The following is an 18,949-nucleotide window of genomic DNA, read 5'->3' on the forward strand; positions in this document are numbered from 1 at the left end:
GCTCGTATGAGTTAATATTAACAATAGTGGTTCTCAAATGGGACTATGAGTAGGGGGTAAGATATTTTTTTAAATATGTAAAATGTCCATCCATTCAAAAATCCTTTAAACATTGTAATTCAATGAATATTCAAAAAATATAAGTAAGTTCATAAACGGAACCAAAGTCATCGTCGTCGTTTCCCGGGGGTAGAATGTGTTGCCACATCTCGCCGTCAGTTTCGCATCTCGCATGAATGGAACGATATTAGCTGTAAAAGCCCTAGGAATGGAAACTGGTTGTACGGGTATCGCAGTTCGTATTTTTAGTCGGTATCTGTCGATTTAACGTGAAAACAGTGTTCCCTTTATTTAACTTTAAAGTGTTATCTGTCTCGTTTGTGTGTGTAGTGGAAGATACATAGCTAAGCTAGCTGCTAGCCTAAAACTACCAGTCAGGCTAGGTGGCGTTACTGCAACGGTTAGCGCGCGAGCTAGTCAGCCCTGCTCGAACAACATAGACCCAAAACACAGCAAAGATGGTTGAAGGCATATTTGACCTGCCGGTGGAGAAGCAGATATTTTATGCTGTTTTGGGATTTTCCTGGACTGTGTATCTATGGGAAGCATACCTTTCTTACAGACAGGTAAGTTTATCGTTTGACAGCATCCGGCTCAAAGTTCCGTTGAGGGGAAAATATGTTTACTCACGATATATATAAATATACTGACTATACTAAGTAAATGTACACTAAACATATGTTGGCAGACATGTAACTATGTTTCTAATACAATACACATTTAAAACTGATACAAAGCCCCCGACTACGTTTTAAAAATGGCATAATTGGAGTGGTTTTCTGAGTTGGGTGTTTTCCCCAGGATATTGTAGCACAATATGGCTGAATCAAAAAGGGTACAAATTTCGTGTTATTTGACAAGATGAACATTGGAGCAGGACAAGTACGATTTGATGAAGTCATTAAAAAGTATTTGCAGTTTGCTTGGTTGATTTATTTATTTCCCAAATAATTTCTAGTTAATTGAAATCCCGCCGTTTGTGTTCATAAATTAGGATTCCACTTTTTTTTTTTTTTTTTTACACCAATAGATCAAATTCAGGATAAATCTGGATAGTATCAAGGAGAAACTAAGAAGCAAATTGGATTACATTTTATTTTAGGGTCATTTTACAATATATTTTTCTCATGAGGTCCCATATGTCTGAAATATGTATCTTGAGCAAAGGGTATACATTAACTTGTGTGTAATGTGGTGCTGATCTCTTCCCCCTTCACAGAGAAGGACGTACAGATCAACAACACAAGTGCCACAGGAACTCTGGAAGATCATGGATTCCGAAACATTTGAGAAGTCACGTCTATATCAGCTGGATAAAAGCAACTTCAGCTTTTGGTCTGGACTCTATTCTGAGACTGAGGGCACGGTAGGACAACCAGTAATTTAAAAGTCACCGATCGTTTGACTTTCACAGTCAGTAGTTACTGAGGATGGGTTGATAATAGTGAGCTGTGAGTGTCAAAAAGTTTGTGCGTAATTTATGTCACTTCAAACGGACATAGAATGCTACTCAGATTGTTTACGTATAAGGGGTAATGTTTAGCTCACCATCCAGTTGAACAATTTTCATTATTGATGTGAATGCAATGTGTTCAATTTAAAATGTAATAGGCTTATGCTATTCTCAAAACTTTTCAGTTGATTCTTCTCCTGGGTGGAATCCCATTCATGTGGGATGTTGCTGGTTCTCTGATGACTCGCATAGGATTGGGTTCAGAATACGAGATCACCCAGTCGCTCGTGTTTCTGACGCTTGCCACCCTCTTCAGTGCCTTCACCGGACTTCCCTGGAGTGTGTACAACACATTTGTCATAGAGGAGAAGCATGGCTTTAACCAGCAGGTACACTGACAGACTGCACAGCTCACATAGCTCTGTCGGCTTAAAATGTGGCTGTTAAATGTTTGTAGTTTCCTTCCTCAGGAAGAACAGCAGCTGTGATCAGCTTGATTGCATGACTGCTGTATGTATTGTAACCAACATGGATTCAACATAGTCTGAGATGTGTCACACTAGCAACCCAGCTCCAAAGCTGCAGTGAAGGTTGTGTTTTAGCTGTATGTTTGGCAAACAATGACGATTGGAAACATGAAAAGCATGCAGATGGACAGTTAAGATCAAATAATAGGACAGGAACTAATTCATTTTTTACTGTGAAAGCTTCTCATCATTACAATAGATTCTATGAATTCAAGCAAAGACTTAAAATATCACCAGTTTATGACCCAGACCACTGTTAGTCGGGCATTCAAATGCACATGCATTATTTTTTATTTTCCACCATTGCCTTTTTTTAAATAAATGTCTTGTGCTCCTCTCAGACGTTGGGGTTCTTCCTCAAGGATGCTGTGAAGAAGTTTATTGTGACCCAGTGTATCCTGCTGCCTGTCACTTCGCTGCTCCTCTACATCATCAAGATAGGCGGAGACTACTTTTTCATCTACGCCTGGCTCTTCACCCTGGTTGTTTCTCTGGTTAGTGCTCCGTGCAACAAGTGTTCTTCTGTTAAAAAAACATATATAACTTGTTGAAAAGGCCTCTTTGTGTGATAAAGGACTGACTCTGTAATTGCACTTTGGCTGGTTGATGGTACTAAAAACGTGTCAACGTATGTTTTCTTCTCCTGTGTTCTCAGGTGCTTGTCACGATCTATGCAGACTACATTGCTCCCCTGTTTGACAAGTTTGCTCCTTTGCCAGAAGGAGAGCTGAAGACAGACATTGAGGATATGGCCAAGAGTATAAGCTTCCCCCTCACTAAAGTTTACGTGGTTGAAGGTAAATTAAGACTCCATACAGTTATTGATCTATTTTTAACAACTTGTCATAATCGCAAAAATATTTCCACAGGTTGATTGTAGATATGCCACTCCTAACTTGTCTTCAACGTTTTTTCTATATCCAGGTTCTAAGCGTTCATCGCATAGCAATGCGTACTTCTATGGGTTCTTCAAGAACAAACGCATTGTACTTTTTGACACCCTGCTGGAAGACTACTCTCCTCTAAACAAGTCTGGAGAGCCACAGCCCGAGCAGCCAGAGAGAGAGGATACATCGAATGAATCAACAGCCAAGCCCAAGGTTACATATGCATGAACTTTATTCAGTTCTTATTTATTGTACTCATACAAACCAGTATATAGTCTTTTTTGTAAAAACAGCACCCAAACTAATCAACATGGATTGTTTTTTTGCACTTATAGTGCAAAGTTGTTATTTCTTGTCGTGACAGTTTGAGTGAAATCGCTTTTTTTTTCTGTAGGAAACGTGGCTATTTTGCAATGCAAGGAAAGAGAACAACAATTTTCTCTTTTTTACTTGCCCAATGGAACTTACAACAGGTTTATATATGCTTATTTTGAGTGTTATCTAAAGCATGTGCAACCTCTGGCTACCCAGAGGTTGAGACTAAGAATCAAAATCAGAAGTAGCAGCCTGTAGTTCTCCCTTACATCCAGCTTGATCACTGTCCTAACAAATGACGGCGCTGCAAAAACAATTGATATTGCAGCTGCAAACTTTGCTTTTTCGGTCAATAAAGTGCACACAGGAATTTATTAGATAAATTGACCACTATTTACCGCCAACACTGAGTCAACAGCACATACAACTATTAATGTTTAATTGGCCTGTTGTAGTGACATGTGACCTGCTTGTGTGTGTAATCCAACTGTGGTTCCCTTACATCTACTTTTACAGAATAAGAAGGGATGCAACAACTCGGAGATCCTTGCGGTCCTGGGTCATGAGCTTGGTCACTGGAAGCTTGGCCACATGGTCAAGAATATTGTCATCAGTCAGGTGACTCAACTTTTTTTTCTCATTGTCCACATCAAAATTACAAGTTGGCCTGATTACACATGGTCAAATGCATACATTTTAGATGTCAATTGAGATATAAATAACATCCACTTACTCTGCTGTTTCTGCAGATGAATTCCTTCTTGTGCTTCTCCCTGTTTGCCGTTCTGATTGGACGCAAGGAGCTGTTTGTAGCTTTTGGCTTCAATGTCAGCCAACCCACATTAATAGGCTTGATGATTATCTTCCAGTTCATTTTCTCCCCATACAATGAGGTGAGTGTGGGATTGATAAACATAGTTTATGTTTATTATATAATTGTGTGTATGTGTGTGTGTGTGTGTGTGTGTATATATATATATATATATATATATATATATATATATATATATATATATATATATATATATATATATATATATATATATATATATATATATATAATTTCACAAAAGACATATTTGCACATTTAGAGTTTAATATTTTTTTTTCTTTGCAGGTCCTGTCCTTCTGTCTGACAGTCCTGAGTCGCAGGTTCGAGTTCCAGGCAGATGCTTTTGCCCGCGGCATGGGCAAAGCCCCCGAGCTCTGCTCTGCCCTCATCAAGTTAAACAAAGACAACCTGGGCTTCCCCGTGGCTGACTGGTTGTTCTCCATGTGGCACTATTCCCACCCTCCACTCCTGGAGCGCCTCAGAGCACTGGGCAGCATCAAGCAGGACTGATGGGGCTGGAAGGGGGGGGGTCGACTGCTGCCTCCTCCAAAGGGCCTCCGCAGACCGCTCCTGGCCCTGTGATGCACCCTGGCCTTTTTCTACCTATCTGCCCTCTCACCCCACCCAATCTTGTTTTAGTAATTTCTCTACTTGCCCTACTTTCTGGTTTGTTCCCTTTTGAAACTTTGTTTTAAACAAAACCAAAACATATCAGCACAAGCCAGCCTAAAAAGTCTCTTAAGCCTGAACTTAAGTCTGCACCCTTTCTACAGAGACACCTAATATGCACTTGCTGGGAGCAATAATAATTTGGCAATGTGTGTTTAGCAAGAACTATTGTTGGAGCACAGGTCACATTTTGCAGATTGACCTGAAGGTTTAGTTTCCAAAATTATTATATTTCTGTACAATTTGTTTCCACTTCCTTTTAAGAATTCTTAAAAAAAAGATGTTTCATTTCAAAAGCTGAAATTTGACCTATAGAATTATGTGTTTCTGTTGTGATGTGAACAAGACATCCAACTGAAACTCATCTTTTTTTTTTAAGCTTATATAGTGGTTAATGCTACCGTATTATTATTTTTTTTATTGTGGATTTCAAAAACAAAAAGACATGATGAAAACAAATATTCTCAAGACAATGCTTTTTGCAAATACACAGGCCAGAATTGGATTTGTCTCTCAAGTGCAACTGTTGCTTCTTTAGAGGTATCTCCAGGCAAGCTCAAGATTAAAAATGTTAATCTAGTCATCAACTCAAATTCTCACTTTTGCAAAGAAACTATGTAGATGCTAAGTCATGGTGAAACAAATGTGAGTGCCTCTGTTTTTGTTCAGATGATGGACGCATTACAAACAGAGCAGTGCAGAATATTTCATTTGAATTTAGTTCAGACATCATTTTTTACAAGCACTGCAGGGAACTTGTTTTATTTTTTCTAAAGCATATGTTTGCCGACTAGGTTCCAACCATACCTGTACATATGTAACTTAAATGAGTTAGAGTAATGGTGTATGATGTGAATTGTGAAAACTTTTGAATGTGGTTTGAAATTTTAAGTTGATGCTGTGTTTCTTCTCTTAATTTTGGGCTGGAGTGAGCCCATAGTTGCCTGGCAAGAAAAGTATTGATTGACAGGGGACCTGGGGAAGTTTCCCAACCTGGCTTATGTGGCGCGGTTCCTTTTACCACATCAGCCAGTGTTGGGTTTGTTCAGCGGGTGGACTCCATTCTATCTTTAGTGCATTGAATAAAATCCTTCAAAGCATTCCTTATTGTTGATGGATTCATTTTTTTTAAATGGTTGTGAAAAATAAACAGGAAGCATGTGTTTCTAAACATGATAGAGCATGGCTACATCCTTTACATATTACCAAGACAGTTTTCAGTAATGGGCCTATACCTGATGAGTTTTAGTTTAATGCTAGCAATAATCATGTGACAGGGCATATACTTTTTAATGAATTCACTACTTGTGCCACTTGTGGACAGAAATGTAGTAGGGTATAGGACTCGTTTACCACTAGGCCTGTGAACTGCAATTCATTTTCATGGATTCATTGTAGCTTTCTAATATTTTACTTTTATTGCAACACATATGCTTAAGATATAACACCCCCCACCCCCACCAAAAGTCGAAGGTTCTTATATTTATTTTGTCCCCACAACTTTATTTGAAAAAATAATTATAAAAAAAAACAATATAAAAGCCTGGAAAAATCTCTTGAGGAAAATAATGAAGAAATAAAAGCATAGTCTTTGATAGTTATTTAAAACGTAATGGGGACAGAAGGAAGAAGGTATGATTGACAATTTACAGGAACAGGAAGTATTCATCCATGTATGTATAAATTAGAGACATGCATTTATTTAAACAGATGATTCCTCAGTTTAATAGTTTCGCTATATGTATTGTTTAAAGAAAAGAGAAAAATTGCAGATCTGTTCATGGTAATATATGTTCATTGAAAAAAACAAAAACCCCGAAATCAACGTGATGACAGAAGCTACGTAGACAACGTACGGAATCACGCTGAAACTTTTGCGACCATACCATTTCGAAAAAGGGACACGGTGATTTTGCTCACCTTCTATTCAATTACCTGTTGACTTATATTTTAAATAAAATGTGTTTGCGTAGTGTTTGGTAATATGTGAATTGTTTGCTTGCCTCGATTTCCCATCAGACCAACTAATGCTGGTGTCGTCACCCCTGTCTGGCAAATAATGGCGCCGTCCTGTGGCGTATTTTGAGGACAAGGACACGATCCCCTGTCAGAAGTGTTTTCACATGTGAGTATCAAACATGGCGAGATTGTTGAGGCCTAGCGTCAGGACTTTTGTCACTTCACAGCTGCGAATGTCCTCCGATCAGGTAAAATGCGTACTGGAAAAGTTGAGTGTTGTGCTGCTTGTGTGTGAATATTTTTTTTATAAAGGAATTAACCTAATACTTTTAGCTAAAGGAAAGCTTGCCTGCCAAGCAGGTAGCTAAACAACAATTGGTGACATGATTGTACGTCAGACGAATGTAGTAGTAATGCAATTTAACGACCGATATACAACAGTGGCCTTAATTAATTTAGTATTCATTTAAATCATAGCAGGTTTTGTCTAAATCTAACAATTGTAGCTGCGTGTTAAAATATTTGAGAAAAGGAATCCAGTTCTATTTATTGGTTTTGTCCTCTGATGTTTTGGTTGCATTGTTACACAAACAGTTTCTGGTCTGTTCCAAGTGCCTCCATTATCACTCGGCAAACAAAGAATCCTGTTGCCCTACTGACCTTCAAAATATGGTGTTTTTCATTTGGTCCAACTGCTTCGACCTGAATATCACATTGGAAAGTCTTGTTAACAAAACCCAGGAAGTAAATTGACTTTGTAACTCTGTAACTTGAACCAACCGTCTCTGAACAATATTCTCTACAGAGTATTTACTTGTTTCTGGATTAAACATTTCCTTGTCTTGTCTCAGCTTGGTGAGCTGGGGAAAGGTGCAGGAAAAGGTGGTGGCGGTGGAGGGTCCATCAGAGAGGCTGGCGGAGCCATGGGGAAGAAGCAAGCAGCTGAGGAGGAGATGTACTTCAAGTATGCACTTTCTTTTCCAACAAACTAATGTGGACTAACCGTACAACTGTCTTTTTTTATTAAGCTCTTCTCTTACTGTCCTAATTTCTCTTTGTTCATTCTCTGTTCCCTCCCACTCTTTTCTCACTCGTTATCCTAATGGCTCCTCTCTCACCCACCACTATATCTGTCTATCTGCACACAAGGCGTAAGGAGCAGGAGCAGCTAGCCTCATTGAAGCAGCATCACCAGGAGGAAATTGACCACCACAAAAAGGAGATTGAACGCATGCAACGCGAAATTGACCGCCACAAGGGAAAAATCAGGAAGTTGAAGCACGACGACTGAGTAAAACTCTCTGGAGAAAACGTGTTCCAGTGTTCTCACCTACCCAGCCAGACACCTCTACTACTTACTCAGATTCCTGCATGCACTGTGTCACCAGGACGATCATGAATGTATTGGGAAGTGTGTAAATGCTTGAGCGTTATTAAAATCATTAATAGTGATTATTGTTTCCAGGGCGTGCTGTGAATCAAGTTGTACCTTTTCCCTTGGTCGGTGTGATGTATGTTGCATGTAAAGCACCAAAGGGAGAAAAAATAGATATTTGTAATGCTTCACATGGCAACAACTTCATCAACTTATTTCCTTGTGTTATGTATAAATAAATTTGTAGAGGAAATGACATTCATAGCTATATCTCTGACAACTACCGGTACTTGATCAATAGAAAATCCATTGATTTGAGTAATTTATTATGGAAAATTTCCAAACACTTTAATTTAAACTTAACACCTGTTAGGATTTGCTGCTTTTTACTGTTTTGTGTTTATGCATATTGCATACATTCAAGGTCATGCCCTATCTTACCCTTGAGATTATAATTTCATACACATTTCATAATCACCAGATTACAAGTAAATTACATTAACTGAACTGATCAATCATTAGTTGCAGCCCTGACATATTTGATTTGACAAGGTAGAACATATATGCATATAAAGATTTAGGTCAATATTGAATTATAGTCAAACATAATAGTAATATGCACCGTGTCGATTTTCACTACTGGGTTTAAATGCTTTTTGTGAACATTGGATTGTGTGTTTAAGTTGATAATCTGTTTTCGTGGTGCCAACCAAATAAAGTAAATTTCTTCAAATATCCACACATTAACTTGCGCAGTGAAAATGGGGTAAATGGGGACTCTGAAATAGGACCTCACTTCCACCAATTGGTAATCAGTCCTTGAAGCACAGAGGTCACATACTCTTGGTTTCAGAACTAAATAAATCAGTGTGCATGAGCTCAAAATGAACACTCGAGGATTTCAACTTTATTATTTCTCAAGTTGTTTCCACAACTTTTTCTTCTTGGAAATCAAAACGTTTCACATTCGTTTAAATTGTTGTTTCTTCCAAGCATGTTACATAGTATGTATTTTCCTCAATTCAGCAAAAGCCCATTCAAGTATTTATTCTAGCCCAAGCAATAACAAAGAGTCTCCTAAGCATTCTCTGCTGGCCTAAACAGAATCACAAAGTTATAGCTATATTAAAATTGTATTTTGTAATTTTGTATATCGTGTTTATGTAACTGTTATACGAGATCCGACTGCGGGCCGAGGTAGGAAATTCACGGCCCGTTACTGCTTTTAACCAAAGGTCCAGGTTTAAATCTTAAGGCACAAATTGAGGATAGAAAAAAAAAAATCTCAATTGAGAATCAAGAGAACATCGTATTATTATAAATAAAATGACATAGGTATAATATATAGATGTATCGTACGTAAACTTCTCCCTCCATACAAACGGCGGCGATACAAAGTGTGTGCACACTTCCCACGAAGAAGAAAAAATAAATAACGTCACTTCCGCCTACCCGTCCCTTTAAGCACGCGCAACCCCGTCCGTCTTTCTCTTCGCGCGTCATGGCGGACCCCTTCAGTAAGGTGTGTAGCCGCTGCTCAAATGTATTTTTCGTTATTAAATGGAATCTAGTATTTTTAATTTGACAGGAAAGCTAACTTTATTAGGTTAAAACACAATTTCACAAACAATACAGTTGAACCTCCTTTCTTTAAAACCTGCAGGTTCTGCTACTTGATGCCACCTACTCGGTCGGCTTGCTGCCCTCGTGGCCCAACAAGTTCTGCTTAGTAAGTTTTAAATGCGTATACTTATGTTAAAATGTGACTCAACAGTTTTTGCACAAGCCATGTGTAGAGGCCATATGAACACTAAATGAAAATGCTAAGTAGCACAGTATTAGAAGCTGTAGTTTTGCCTCAGTCTGTCTATGATGATAATTATACAGCTTTGCTTGAGTTTAACGACCATGAGAAAACTCACATGCACTACCATCTGAGACAGGATGCCAGTAATTATTAAAATGACTGGCTTTGTTTGACGTCCAATCACTAAACTATTGTCGTCTTTTAGGACACGTGGTGGCGGTGAGATGTGAAGAATCATTTGCGGAAATTTCTACTGCAACAAGCGTAAGTACATGCTTGGTAAATAACCCTTTCTTTCATTTTTATATACTTGTCGGTGATGTTTTTACTCTGTTTCACTGTTTCAATGACCACGAGACTACCTTGCATGTACGAGAAATTTAATATGTCATGGGTGCCACTGCATAATGCTTGAGGTATTTGTAACTCAGATTAAATGTCTGTATTATGTGCCCCTCTACAGTGAAGTACCTTGCCTTCCTGCGCAAGACGATGAAGACAAACTCCTCTCGTGGACAGTACCACCTCAGAGCTCCCAGGAGGATCTTCTGGAGGACTGTTGGAGGTGAATTTCTGACACTATTATAATATTATAGCCATACTGATGACAGATTCTCAAACGGATCAAGTGGAATACTTCTGCACTGTAAATTTAATTTTATGTACTTTGTAAATCGTGCTAAAACATTCTTCGCAGAGTTAGTTTACGATTAGTAAATGTGTTAAGTGTAGGCTGTACATAAAGGAGCATTACATTCATCATAGCCCATGCATTATTTCTTTGGTAAACTAAAAGGAGTTTTGCAAAAATGTGGCTAAGATGCCCTATTGATTTAATGGTGGGCCTTTTAAAGAGAACCCAACAATGATCCAGTGTGGGTAGAAATAATTTGAGTACTGGGTTAATGTCTTGTAGAGTAAGATATTTGCGTACATTTGATCCAGCACAAGTTCTTTGCTTGACCATGATGAGCACTTTCCCGAAACTGATCATCTTTTGATGAGAACATTTTTCGGATCTGATTGCTGAGTTGAGTACATTTGTGCTTGGACAAATTAAACTTTTGTTGCAACTGCAATTGTTGCTATTTGTAAATGTATTTTCTCTGCTAACCAGGCATGCTGCCCCACAAGACCAAGAGAACAGACTGAAGGTGTCTGACGGTATCCCCCCACCCTATGACAAGGTATTACATCTCAATTAACAATACCTCTATGTTTTGCCCATATGTGTTAAACGCTGTCTGTGATGATACACAACTACCCTTACCAGCCTTATTTGATAAAAGAATGAAAAGAAATACAATATCTGAGACATGCTATCCTCTCAATGGTTAGACGTGTAGTTTTCTTCTGTATCTGATTTTGGCTTTTGTTTCCCAGAGAAAGCGTGCTGTTCCATCTGCCCTGAAGATTGTGCGTCTGAAGCCCACTCGCAAGGTGAGCCTCAAATATTTGATTTCAGTTGCTGACTTTGAATTTGATATTGTGGGTCAGAAATTAATTTGTGACGTAGAATTAGAAAATGAGCCAAATGCTTTTATTTACCTGCCACAACAGTACTTTCTTGACGGTGATGAGAACCTAATACCCAAGCTGATCTATTGATGAGACAACTTCTCGGATCTGATTGCTGAGTTGAGAAAGGGCATACATTTGTGCTTGGACAAATTAAACTTTTGCTACAACTGCAATTGTTGCTATTTATTAATGCATTGAATTTACAAGTGTTTCTGCTGCTAACCAGGCAAAACCAATCAAGGACTGGCTGCTCTGGACAGGCTGAAGGGGTTTGACAGTATCCCCCTTGTCCTATGACAAGGTAATAAATCTACAGCAACAACAACAACAACAACAACAACAACAAGAAAGGGCCACTATCTCCCCGTTTGGCCCATGCATGTTAAACTCTGTCTGTGATGATACATAACTACCCTTACCAGCCTTATTTGAAAAACTAATGAAAATAAATACTGTCTGAGACAAATATCATATCAAATGTTAGATGTGTAGTTTTCTTCTGTATCTGATTTTGGCTTTTGTTTCAAAGAGGAAGTGGATTGTTCCAGCTGCCCTTAAGATTGTGCGTCTGAAGCCCACTAGCAAGGTGATCCCTAACTTGGCGCATCACCAGGAGTAAATTCACCACCACAAAGGAGATTGAACAAATCTAACAAAATCGACTCCCACAAGGGAGAAATCAGGAAGTTGAAGCACGATTGAGTGAAACCCTGTGGAGAAAACATGTTCCAGTATTCTTGTCTACGGTCATGAATGTATGGGTAACTCTATAAATGCTTTTAGAATTCAAATTGTTAATGGTGACTATTGTTTCCATGGAAAGTTGTGAATAAAGTTATAAAACTCCTTCAAGCCTTTCCCCTTGTGGTCACTGATGTGTTTTGCATGAAAAACAACTGGATATTTGTAATACTTCACATACAACTGCTTATTTCCTTATAATGTATACATTTTATGTAAATGTATCTTTTAGAGCTGTGATAGTTGACTAATCAAATTCAATGATATTAAAAAATTGCTGGTTTTAGTATCAGTTATGGTAAATTACCATACCATCTGCTTATCCTAATTGGGGTGCTGATTCCAGCTGTCATTGGTTGAGGGCAGGGTTCACGCTGGCCATGTCAGTTTGAAGCAGTTTGAGTCTCTAAGCGACATGTCTTTAGACTGGGATGAAGGCCACTGCGACAAGGTGCAAACCTGACACCAGAGATGCCTGGAAACATTTACAATAAAAAAAAACTTATTTAGCATGACAATGTAGAATACAAATTTAAGTATTTTCAATGGAGAAAAAAAGACGTCAGTGGTCCTGGGGTTTATTTATGGAGCAAAGTGCAGATGGGAAGAAACACTTTTTGGTGTGAGGGCATGATGGATTGCAGCCTTTTAGGGAAGAGACTTGACACAATTTCTGCCCAGGGCAATTGGTATCAGCTACAATCTCTTGCCTCAAAGTCCTGTAGCTGAACAAGTCTTGGAAGGAAGGCAGATTGCAGCTAATCACCCTCTCAGCAGAGCGTATGTTGAAGTGGAGGGCCATGTTGACTCGCTCATCTACAGACCTGTTGGCTGTGTAGGCAAACTGCAGCGGGTCCAGGACTGGGTTCGGTGAGGGTTTCAAGGTGGGACCGGATAAGGTGCTCAAAAGACTTCATGACCATCGAGCTCAGGGCCCCAGCCCAGCCTGGAGTCGCTGTGATCCTTGTTTTTTTGGGGACAGACATGATAGTGGACATTTTGAAGCAGGCTGGTATGTGCACAATGCTTCAAGATGGAGGGACGTATTTATACACAACACAAGGAAATACGTTAATGAAGTTGATGCCATGTAAAGTATTACAAATATAATTTTTTTCCCTTTGGTGTTTTGCATTCAACATACATTACACTAACCACCCACTACAAAATGGGAAAAGGCTTGAAGGAGTTGTACAACTTGATTCACAGCAGGTACAACTGCTGTACAGTTTTGGAGAAAAGTGACTTCAAAGTCAGCTTTAATGACATAATGATATTCATAATGTCACAATTTCCAATATTCAAACGGCTATGAAAACAGATCCTTAAATGTGTAAAGTAGAATTACAAATGTACTTTACAAATGTAAAGATCTGTTTTTATAGCCGTTTGAATATTGGAAATTGTGACATTATGAATATCATTGTCATTGAAGCTGAATTTGAATTTACTTTTCTCCAAAAATGTACAGTAAAATCTCAAGGCCATACACATGTGCATGGCAGAGGTCAGCATGAACAAGGCTGCATTGTAATTTCACTTTACAAGTTTAACAATCTGTTTGTATAGCCATTTGAATATTGGAAATTGTGAAATTATGAATATCATTATTCAATTTAAACTGAATTTGAATTCAATTTTCTCCAAAACTGTACAGTAAAATCTCAAGGCCATAAACATAGACACAGCGGGGGTCAGTCTGAACAAGACTGCCTTGTAATTTCACTTTACAAATGTAATTATCTGTTTTTATAGCCCTTTGAATATTGGAAATTGTGAAGTTATGAATGTCATTATTATATGTAAGCTGACTTCGAAGTCACTTTTCTCCAAAACTGTACAGTAAAATCTTAAGGCCATATACATGTGCATGGCAGAGGAACAAGACTGCGTTGTAATTTTACTTTACAAATGTTAGGGTCTGTTTTTATAGCCGTTTGAACATTGGAATAGACGGTCATTTATTTTCATGCATGCGGCTCACTCGGCAGATGAGGGCTCACTTGACTCCAGTCTGCTTCTATTTAGGGATAAGAATGGAATGGGAATATATACCTCTATACACCATTTACATTTTGACACACAGCCCTTCTTGATTCAAATGCATTGTGTGAACATGGGATTGTATGTCATTTCAGTTGATATTCTGTTTTAGTGGTGTCAACAATATATCAATTTCATAAAATAATCACAAACTAACTTGCACAGTGAATATGGGGACAATGAGAGCCCTGGAGTACTTGCTCATTTCGCTCGATTGGTAATTTGAAGCACAAGGACAAATACACTGGATTTCCAAACTAAATACATTAGTATGCATGACCTCTAAATGCACAAACCAACACTTTCAGCCCAATATTGGCAAGCAGTAATAACTTTTTTCATGAAAAGTCCAGGTTTAAATCTGAAAACAAAAATAATGTGTGCTCTGTTTCTTATTGTATTGTATATATTGAGTACATCCCCACCCGGGGATGAATAAAATATCTATCTATCTATCTATCTATCTATCTATCTATCTATCTATCTCTCTCTCTCTCTCTCTCTCTCTCTCTCTCTCTCTCTCTCTCTCTCTCTCTCTCTCTCTCTCTCTCTGTCTGTCTGTCTGTCTGTCTGTCTGTCTGTCTAACTATCTAAATTGAGACGAGTAAAAAACAAGAGAGCATCAAGTTATTTTAAATAAAAAAAAGAATATATATATATATATATATATATATATATATATATATATATATATATATATATATATATATATATATATATATATATATATATATATATATATATATATATATATTGTAAGTAAACTTCTCCCTCCGTACAAACGGTGGCGATGCAGCGTTTGTGCACACTTCACCCACGAGAAAGAACAACAACGTCACTTCCGTCTGCCCGTGCCTTTCAGCACGAGCAACCCCGTCTGTCTTTCTTTTCGCGCATCATGGCGGACCGGTTCAATAAGGTGTGCAACCGCTGCGGAGTCAATCTCTGGTTTTTAGCAATTTGGTGGAAGTTTAATCCGGTCATTTTTAGATAATGTACAGGTGATAACTACGATACCTCTTGGTGATATCTTACTTGTTTTCGGTGTTACTTTTAGGACTGGATTTCAAGACATGTTTGAGACTGCTCGTCTGAGTACATGCCTTCATCATGGCAGCCTCCCGAGCCAGTCAGTAGTTAGCCTGCTAGCTTAAACATGTGTCTTGTTTATATTGTATATCTAGGCAACACGCGCGCTAATTTTGTAACATTCACGCGCCAATGTTGTAACATTAAATGTCATGATTTCGTTTAGTTGAACGTATAACCTCGTAATCTAAATAATAATGCTAGCTAACGTGTCGTCGTGCCTTTACGTTGATGCTAAGCTAATGCTACCTCCTCATCGGCGAATTCCATGTGGCAGTTATCAAAATGCTCACGTGGGCAAATACGTTTCGCAAAGTTCTTCAACGTGTAATTGCTTTAAATGTGCATTTTATATAAAGTGTGACCAGTGAATGTGAAGCGCTCGTCTAATTTGGGGCATGGTAGGAATGCTAACTAACTTAAGGTGACAAATGTCCCACACGGTACCATTAAATCTTTCTTTAAATCCTGCAGGTTCTGCTACTTGATGGCAGGGGCCACCTACTCGGTCGGCTTGCTGCCCTTGTGGCCAAACAGGTTCTGCTCGGTAAGTTTTGAATACGAATACTTAAGTGTTACCCTTTTGAAATGTGACTAAACTGTTTTTGCACAAGCCATATGAACACTAATTGAAAATTGCTAAGCAGCACAGTATTAGAAGCTGCAGAGTCTCAGTCTGTCTATGATGATGAATTTACAGCTTTGCTTGAGTTTAACGACCATGAGAAAACTCACATGCACTACCATCTGAGACAGGATGCCAGTCATTATTAAAATTACTGGCTTTGTTTGATGTCCAATAACTAAACTATTGTCGTCTTTTAGGACACAAAGTGGTGGTGGTTAGATGTGAAGGAATCAACATTTCCGGAAACTTCTACCGCAACAAGCGTAAGTACATGCCTGTTAAATTAAAGTATGTAATTGTTCCTCTTCCTAGATATGCTTGTCGGTGATGTTTTTAACACTGTTGTTCGAGTTTCAATGACCATGAGACTACCTTACATGCACTACCATCTGAGACATTAAATACTAAATGGGTGCCACTACATAATGCTTTAAAGTATTTGAACTCAGATTAAATGTCTGTATTATGTGCCCCTCTACAGTGAAGTACCTTGCCTTCCTGCGCAAGAGGATGAACACCAACCCCTCTCGTGGACCGTACCACTTCAGAGCTCCCAGCAGGATCTTCTGGAGGACTGTTAGAGGTAAGTTTGTGACACTAGCATGGAAATGTATCATTGCCATACGGATGACAGATTCTCAAACGGATCAAGTGGAATACTTCTGCACTGTAAATTTAATTTTATGTACTTTGTAAATTGTGCTAAAACATTCTTTGCAGAGTTGGTTCACGAGTAGTAAATGTGTTAAGTGTAGGCTGTACATAAATTAGCATTACATTCATCATAGCCCATGCATTATTTATTTTTTTTGTAACCTAAAAGGAGTTTTGCAAAAATGTGGCTACAATGCCCTATTGATCTAATGGTGGGCCTTTTTAAGAGAACCCAACAATGATCCAGTGTGGGCAGAAATAATTTGAGTACTGGGTTAATGTCTTGTAAAGTAAGATATTTGCGTACATTTGATCCAGCACAAGTTCTTTGCTTGACCATGATGAGCACTTTCCCGAAACTGATCATCTTTTGATGAGAACATTTTTCGGATCTGATTGCTGAGTTGAGTACATTTGTGTTTGGACAAATCGTTTTTTTTGTTGCTAAAACTGCAATTGTTGCTATTTGTAAATGTATTTAACTTATAAGTATTTTCTCTGCTAACCAGGCATGCTGCCCCACAAAACCAAGCGAGGACAGGCTGCCCTGGATAGGCTGAAGGTGTTTGACGGTATCCCCCCACCTTATGACAAGGTAATGCATTTCAATTAAAAACAAAGGGCCACAATATCTCCCCTTTGGGCCCATAATTATTAAACTCAGCTGTCTGTGATGATATACAACTACCCTTACCAGCCTTATTTGAAAATCGACTGAAAAGAAATACAATATCTGAGACATGCTATCCTCCTATCAATGGTTAGTTGTGTTTTTGTCTGTATCTGATTTTCACTTTTGTTCACAGAGGAAGCGCATGGTGGTTCCAGCTGCCCTGAAGATTGTGCGTCTGAAGCCCACTCGCAAGGTGACCCATGCATATTTGATTTCACTGCTGACATAATACATATGATTTTGTGGGTCACACATTGATTTGAATTGTAGAATTTGAAAATAAGAAAATCTTCTCAGATCTGATTACTCATTTGAGTTGAAGAAAAGTTGTGCTTTTATATATTAAAGCTTTAAACATGTACTTTTTAAATGCAACATCGAAGAACATGTCAGGTAGAAGAAATCTCTGCGGCAGTAAATAATAAGCTGTCGTAGGAAAAATGTATTGACAATTTACAGGAACGAGGTTGCCATACCTTAATTGTATATAGATTAGAGGCAGTTTTACTATATTGATTGATATTAAAAAGAAATTGCAGATCTGTTAATGGTAATATAACATCTGCTGCAGTACATTTAGCCCTGCCAGTGACAATGCCACTTACTGACTTTGACACTTTCTTTCTTAGTTCGCCCTCCTTGGCCGTCTGGCACATGAGGTCGGCTGGAAATACCAGGCTATCACAGCCACTCTGGAGGAGAAGAGGAAGGAGAAGGCTAAGCTCCGCTATAGCAAGAAAAAGACAGAGATCAAGCTGACCAAGCTGGCAGAGAAGAACGTTGAGAGCAAGATTGCACAATACACAAACGTTCTGAAACAATATGGAGTCCTTGTTTGAGCTGGTTGTCTCTGGCCAATAAAGATGAATAAATGTTTATAGAAGGTGTCTTGTTGTTCATTTTTATCTTTACTGAAAGTTGTACTTAGTTGAAATTATGTAGTAATAAGTTTCTTCCATGCTAATAACAATGTTGACTATAGATGTTAATGTATGGAGAGAGGACTTGGGCCTAGTTTTCAAACCTGTCAATTTAGTTCTATTTGAGAAATGTGTAACTCTCAAGTTCTCTTGCAGTTGAAATGCAAGGCTTTTAGGTCCATAACCACATAATGCATCAATGGGTTCTTTGAGTAATTAAAGGTTCTAATGTACAACATTTGTTGCAGTACTTTCATCAGTCTTTTGAAACCTTATCTTGCATGTAATTGGTAAGATGCTGCTCTTTCAGAAACTACAAGTTAAGAATTCTCAACAGAGCTGCCATTTAAAAAATGTGATTCCTCAAATGTTTGTCGAGTGAATCTCAAAAGTAATAACCATATAACATTTGAATAGTTTTTGAATACTAGTAATAGAAAATGAGGTTGCATTTATTTCCGCAGATTCCCCAAGTCTGATTATCAATCCATATTGTTCCCTCTTTATCTAAATATTTGGTGGGCCAATTAACATGAGACACATGAATAGGATGCGATTTTAAATGCAATTTTTGCCTTTGTTGTAATTAAAAGTTTGCTACATTGTTTTATTTTACAGATGACGAGACATTTAAAGACGGTTAACAAGAGTATTATGAATAATATCCTTGTCTCAATTCAATCATTTTCATGGGAACCAGAGTTTCATTAAAATTAGGTGACCTGTTGAACTAAAGTCGTCTTGCTGACTGTAGTTAAATCTTTCTACCAGCAGAGAGCGGTGCTATACTTGACTT

At 38.2% G+C, this 18,949-nt stretch overlaps 3 protein-coding genes, 1 long non-coding RNA gene and 7 other non-coding genes across 11 annotated transcripts; all 11 read left to right on the forward strand.

Moving 5' to 3' along the window:
• Positions 1-211: 211 nt before the first annotated feature.
• On the forward strand, positions 212-5,835 carry zmpste24 (zinc metallopeptidase, STE24 homolog). The gene is made up of 9 exons (XM_068581065.1): positions 212-626; positions 1,280-1,426; positions 1,699-1,902; positions 2,382-2,534; positions 2,696-2,837; positions 2,965-3,140; positions 3,759-3,860; positions 3,992-4,135; positions 4,360-5,835. The coding sequence occupies exons 1-9, from the start codon at positions 519-521 to the stop codon at positions 4,582-4,584; spliced, it is 1,401 nt and encodes a 466-aa protein (XP_068437166.1). The 5' UTR covers positions 212-518; the 3' UTR covers positions 4,585-5,835.
• Positions 5,836-6,830: 995 nt separating this feature from the next.
• Positions 6,831-8,814, forward strand: atp5if1b (ATP synthase inhibitory factor subunit 1b). The gene is made up of 3 exons (XM_068580310.1): positions 6,831-6,950; positions 7,554-7,666; positions 7,852-8,814. The coding sequence occupies exons 1-3, from the start codon at positions 6,882-6,884 to the stop codon at positions 7,991-7,993; spliced, it is 324 nt and encodes a 107-aa protein (XP_068436411.1). The 5' UTR covers positions 6,831-6,881; the 3' UTR covers positions 7,994-8,814.
• A 716-nt stretch (positions 8,815-9,530) lies between these two features.
• LOC137788055 (uncharacterized) lies at positions 9,531-12,252 on the forward strand. Its single transcript, XR_011077705.1, has 8 exons — positions 9,531-9,599; positions 9,741-9,806; positions 10,090-10,148; positions 10,348-10,449; positions 11,002-11,071; positions 11,268-11,324; positions 11,632-11,706; positions 11,935-12,252. It is a non-coding gene; the product is annotated as an uncharacterized lncRNA (long non-coding RNA).
• Positions 9,940-10,021, forward strand: LOC137788273 (small nucleolar RNA Z195/SNORD33/SNORD32 family). The gene has a single exon (XR_011077728.1). It is a non-coding gene; the product is annotated as a small nucleolar RNA Z195/SNORD33/SNORD32 family (small nucleolar RNA).
• Positions 10,845-10,917, forward strand: LOC137788271 (small nucleolar RNA SNORD50). Its single transcript, XR_011077726.1, has one exon. It is a non-coding gene; the product is annotated as a small nucleolar RNA SNORD50 (small nucleolar RNA).
• On the forward strand, positions 11,124-11,204 carry LOC137788277 (small nucleolar RNA SNORD34). The gene has a single exon (XR_011077731.1). It is a non-coding gene; the product is annotated as a small nucleolar RNA SNORD34 (small nucleolar RNA).
• A 2,772-nt stretch (positions 12,253-15,024) lies between the features above and the next one.
• rpl13a (ribosomal protein L13a) lies at positions 15,025-18,116 on the forward strand. Its single transcript, XM_068580951.1, has 7 exons — positions 15,025-15,108; positions 15,753-15,825; positions 16,104-16,169; positions 16,388-16,489; positions 17,070-17,155; positions 17,367-17,426; positions 17,863-18,116. The coding sequence occupies exons 1-7, from the start codon at positions 15,088-15,090 to the stop codon at positions 18,070-18,072; spliced, it is 618 nt and encodes a 205-aa protein (XP_068437052.1). The 5' UTR covers positions 15,025-15,087; the 3' UTR covers positions 18,073-18,116.
• Positions 15,954-16,035, forward strand: LOC137788270 (small nucleolar RNA Z195/SNORD33/SNORD32 family). The gene has a single exon (XR_011077725.1). It is a non-coding gene; the product is annotated as a small nucleolar RNA Z195/SNORD33/SNORD32 family (small nucleolar RNA).
• Positions 16,224-16,305, forward strand: LOC137788274 (small nucleolar RNA Z195/SNORD33/SNORD32 family). The gene has a single exon (XR_011077729.1). It is a non-coding gene; the product is annotated as a small nucleolar RNA Z195/SNORD33/SNORD32 family (small nucleolar RNA).
• Positions 16,894-16,966, forward strand: LOC137788272 (small nucleolar RNA SNORD50). The gene has a single exon (XR_011077727.1). It is a non-coding gene; the product is annotated as a small nucleolar RNA SNORD50 (small nucleolar RNA).
• Positions 17,224-17,304, forward strand: LOC137788276 (small nucleolar RNA SNORD34). The gene has a single exon (XR_011077730.1). It is a non-coding gene; the product is annotated as a small nucleolar RNA SNORD34 (small nucleolar RNA).
• Positions 18,117-18,949: the final 833 nt, after the last annotated feature.

This window comes from Clinocottus analis, unplaced genomic scaffold (genome assembly GCF_023055335.1).
Source record: "Clinocottus analis isolate CAN_PGR_092001 unplaced genomic scaffold, fCliAna1.0.p SCAF_17, whole genome shotgun sequence".
NCBI classification, from domain to species: Eukaryota; Metazoa; Chordata; class Actinopteri; order Perciformes; family Cottidae; genus Clinocottus; species Clinocottus analis.

Excerpts from the sequence above, each read along its gene's own strand:
- zmpste24 (XM_068581065.1), top strand. The coding sequence starts at position 519 with ATGGTTGAAGGCATATTTGACCTGCCGGTGGAGAAGCAGATATTTTAT. Across the intron at positions 627-1,279 it reads CATACCTTTCTTACAGACAG|AGAAGGACGTACAGATCAAC; the intron begins GTAAGTTTATCG and ends CCCCCTTCACAG. Across the intron at positions 2,535-2,695 it reads TCACCCTGGTTGTTTCTCTG|GTGCTTGTCACGATCTATGC; the intron begins GTTAGTGCTCCG and ends CTGTGTTCTCAG.
- atp5if1b (XM_068580310.1), top strand. The coding sequence starts at position 6,882 with ATGGCGAGATTGTTGAGGCCTAGCGTCAGGACTTTTGTCACTTCACAG. Across the intron at positions 6,951-7,553 it reads TGCGAATGTCCTCCGATCAG|CTTGGTGAGCTGGGGAAAGG; the intron begins GTAAAATGCGTA and ends GTCTTGTCTCAG. Across the intron at positions 7,667-7,851 it reads GAGGAGGAGATGTACTTCAA|GCGTAAGGAGCAGGAGCAGC; the intron begins GTATGCACTTTC and ends TCTGCACACAAG.
- rpl13a (XM_068580951.1), top strand. The coding sequence starts at position 15,088 with ATGGCGGACCGGTTCAATAAG. Across the intron at positions 17,156-17,366 it reads TCCCCCCACCTTATGACAAG|AGGAAGCGCATGGTGGTTCC; the intron begins GTAATGCATTTC and ends TTTTGTTCACAG. Across the intron at positions 17,427-17,862 it reads GTCTGAAGCCCACTCGCAAG|TTCGCCCTCCTTGGCCGTCT; the intron begins GTGACCCATGCA and ends TTTCTTTCTTAG.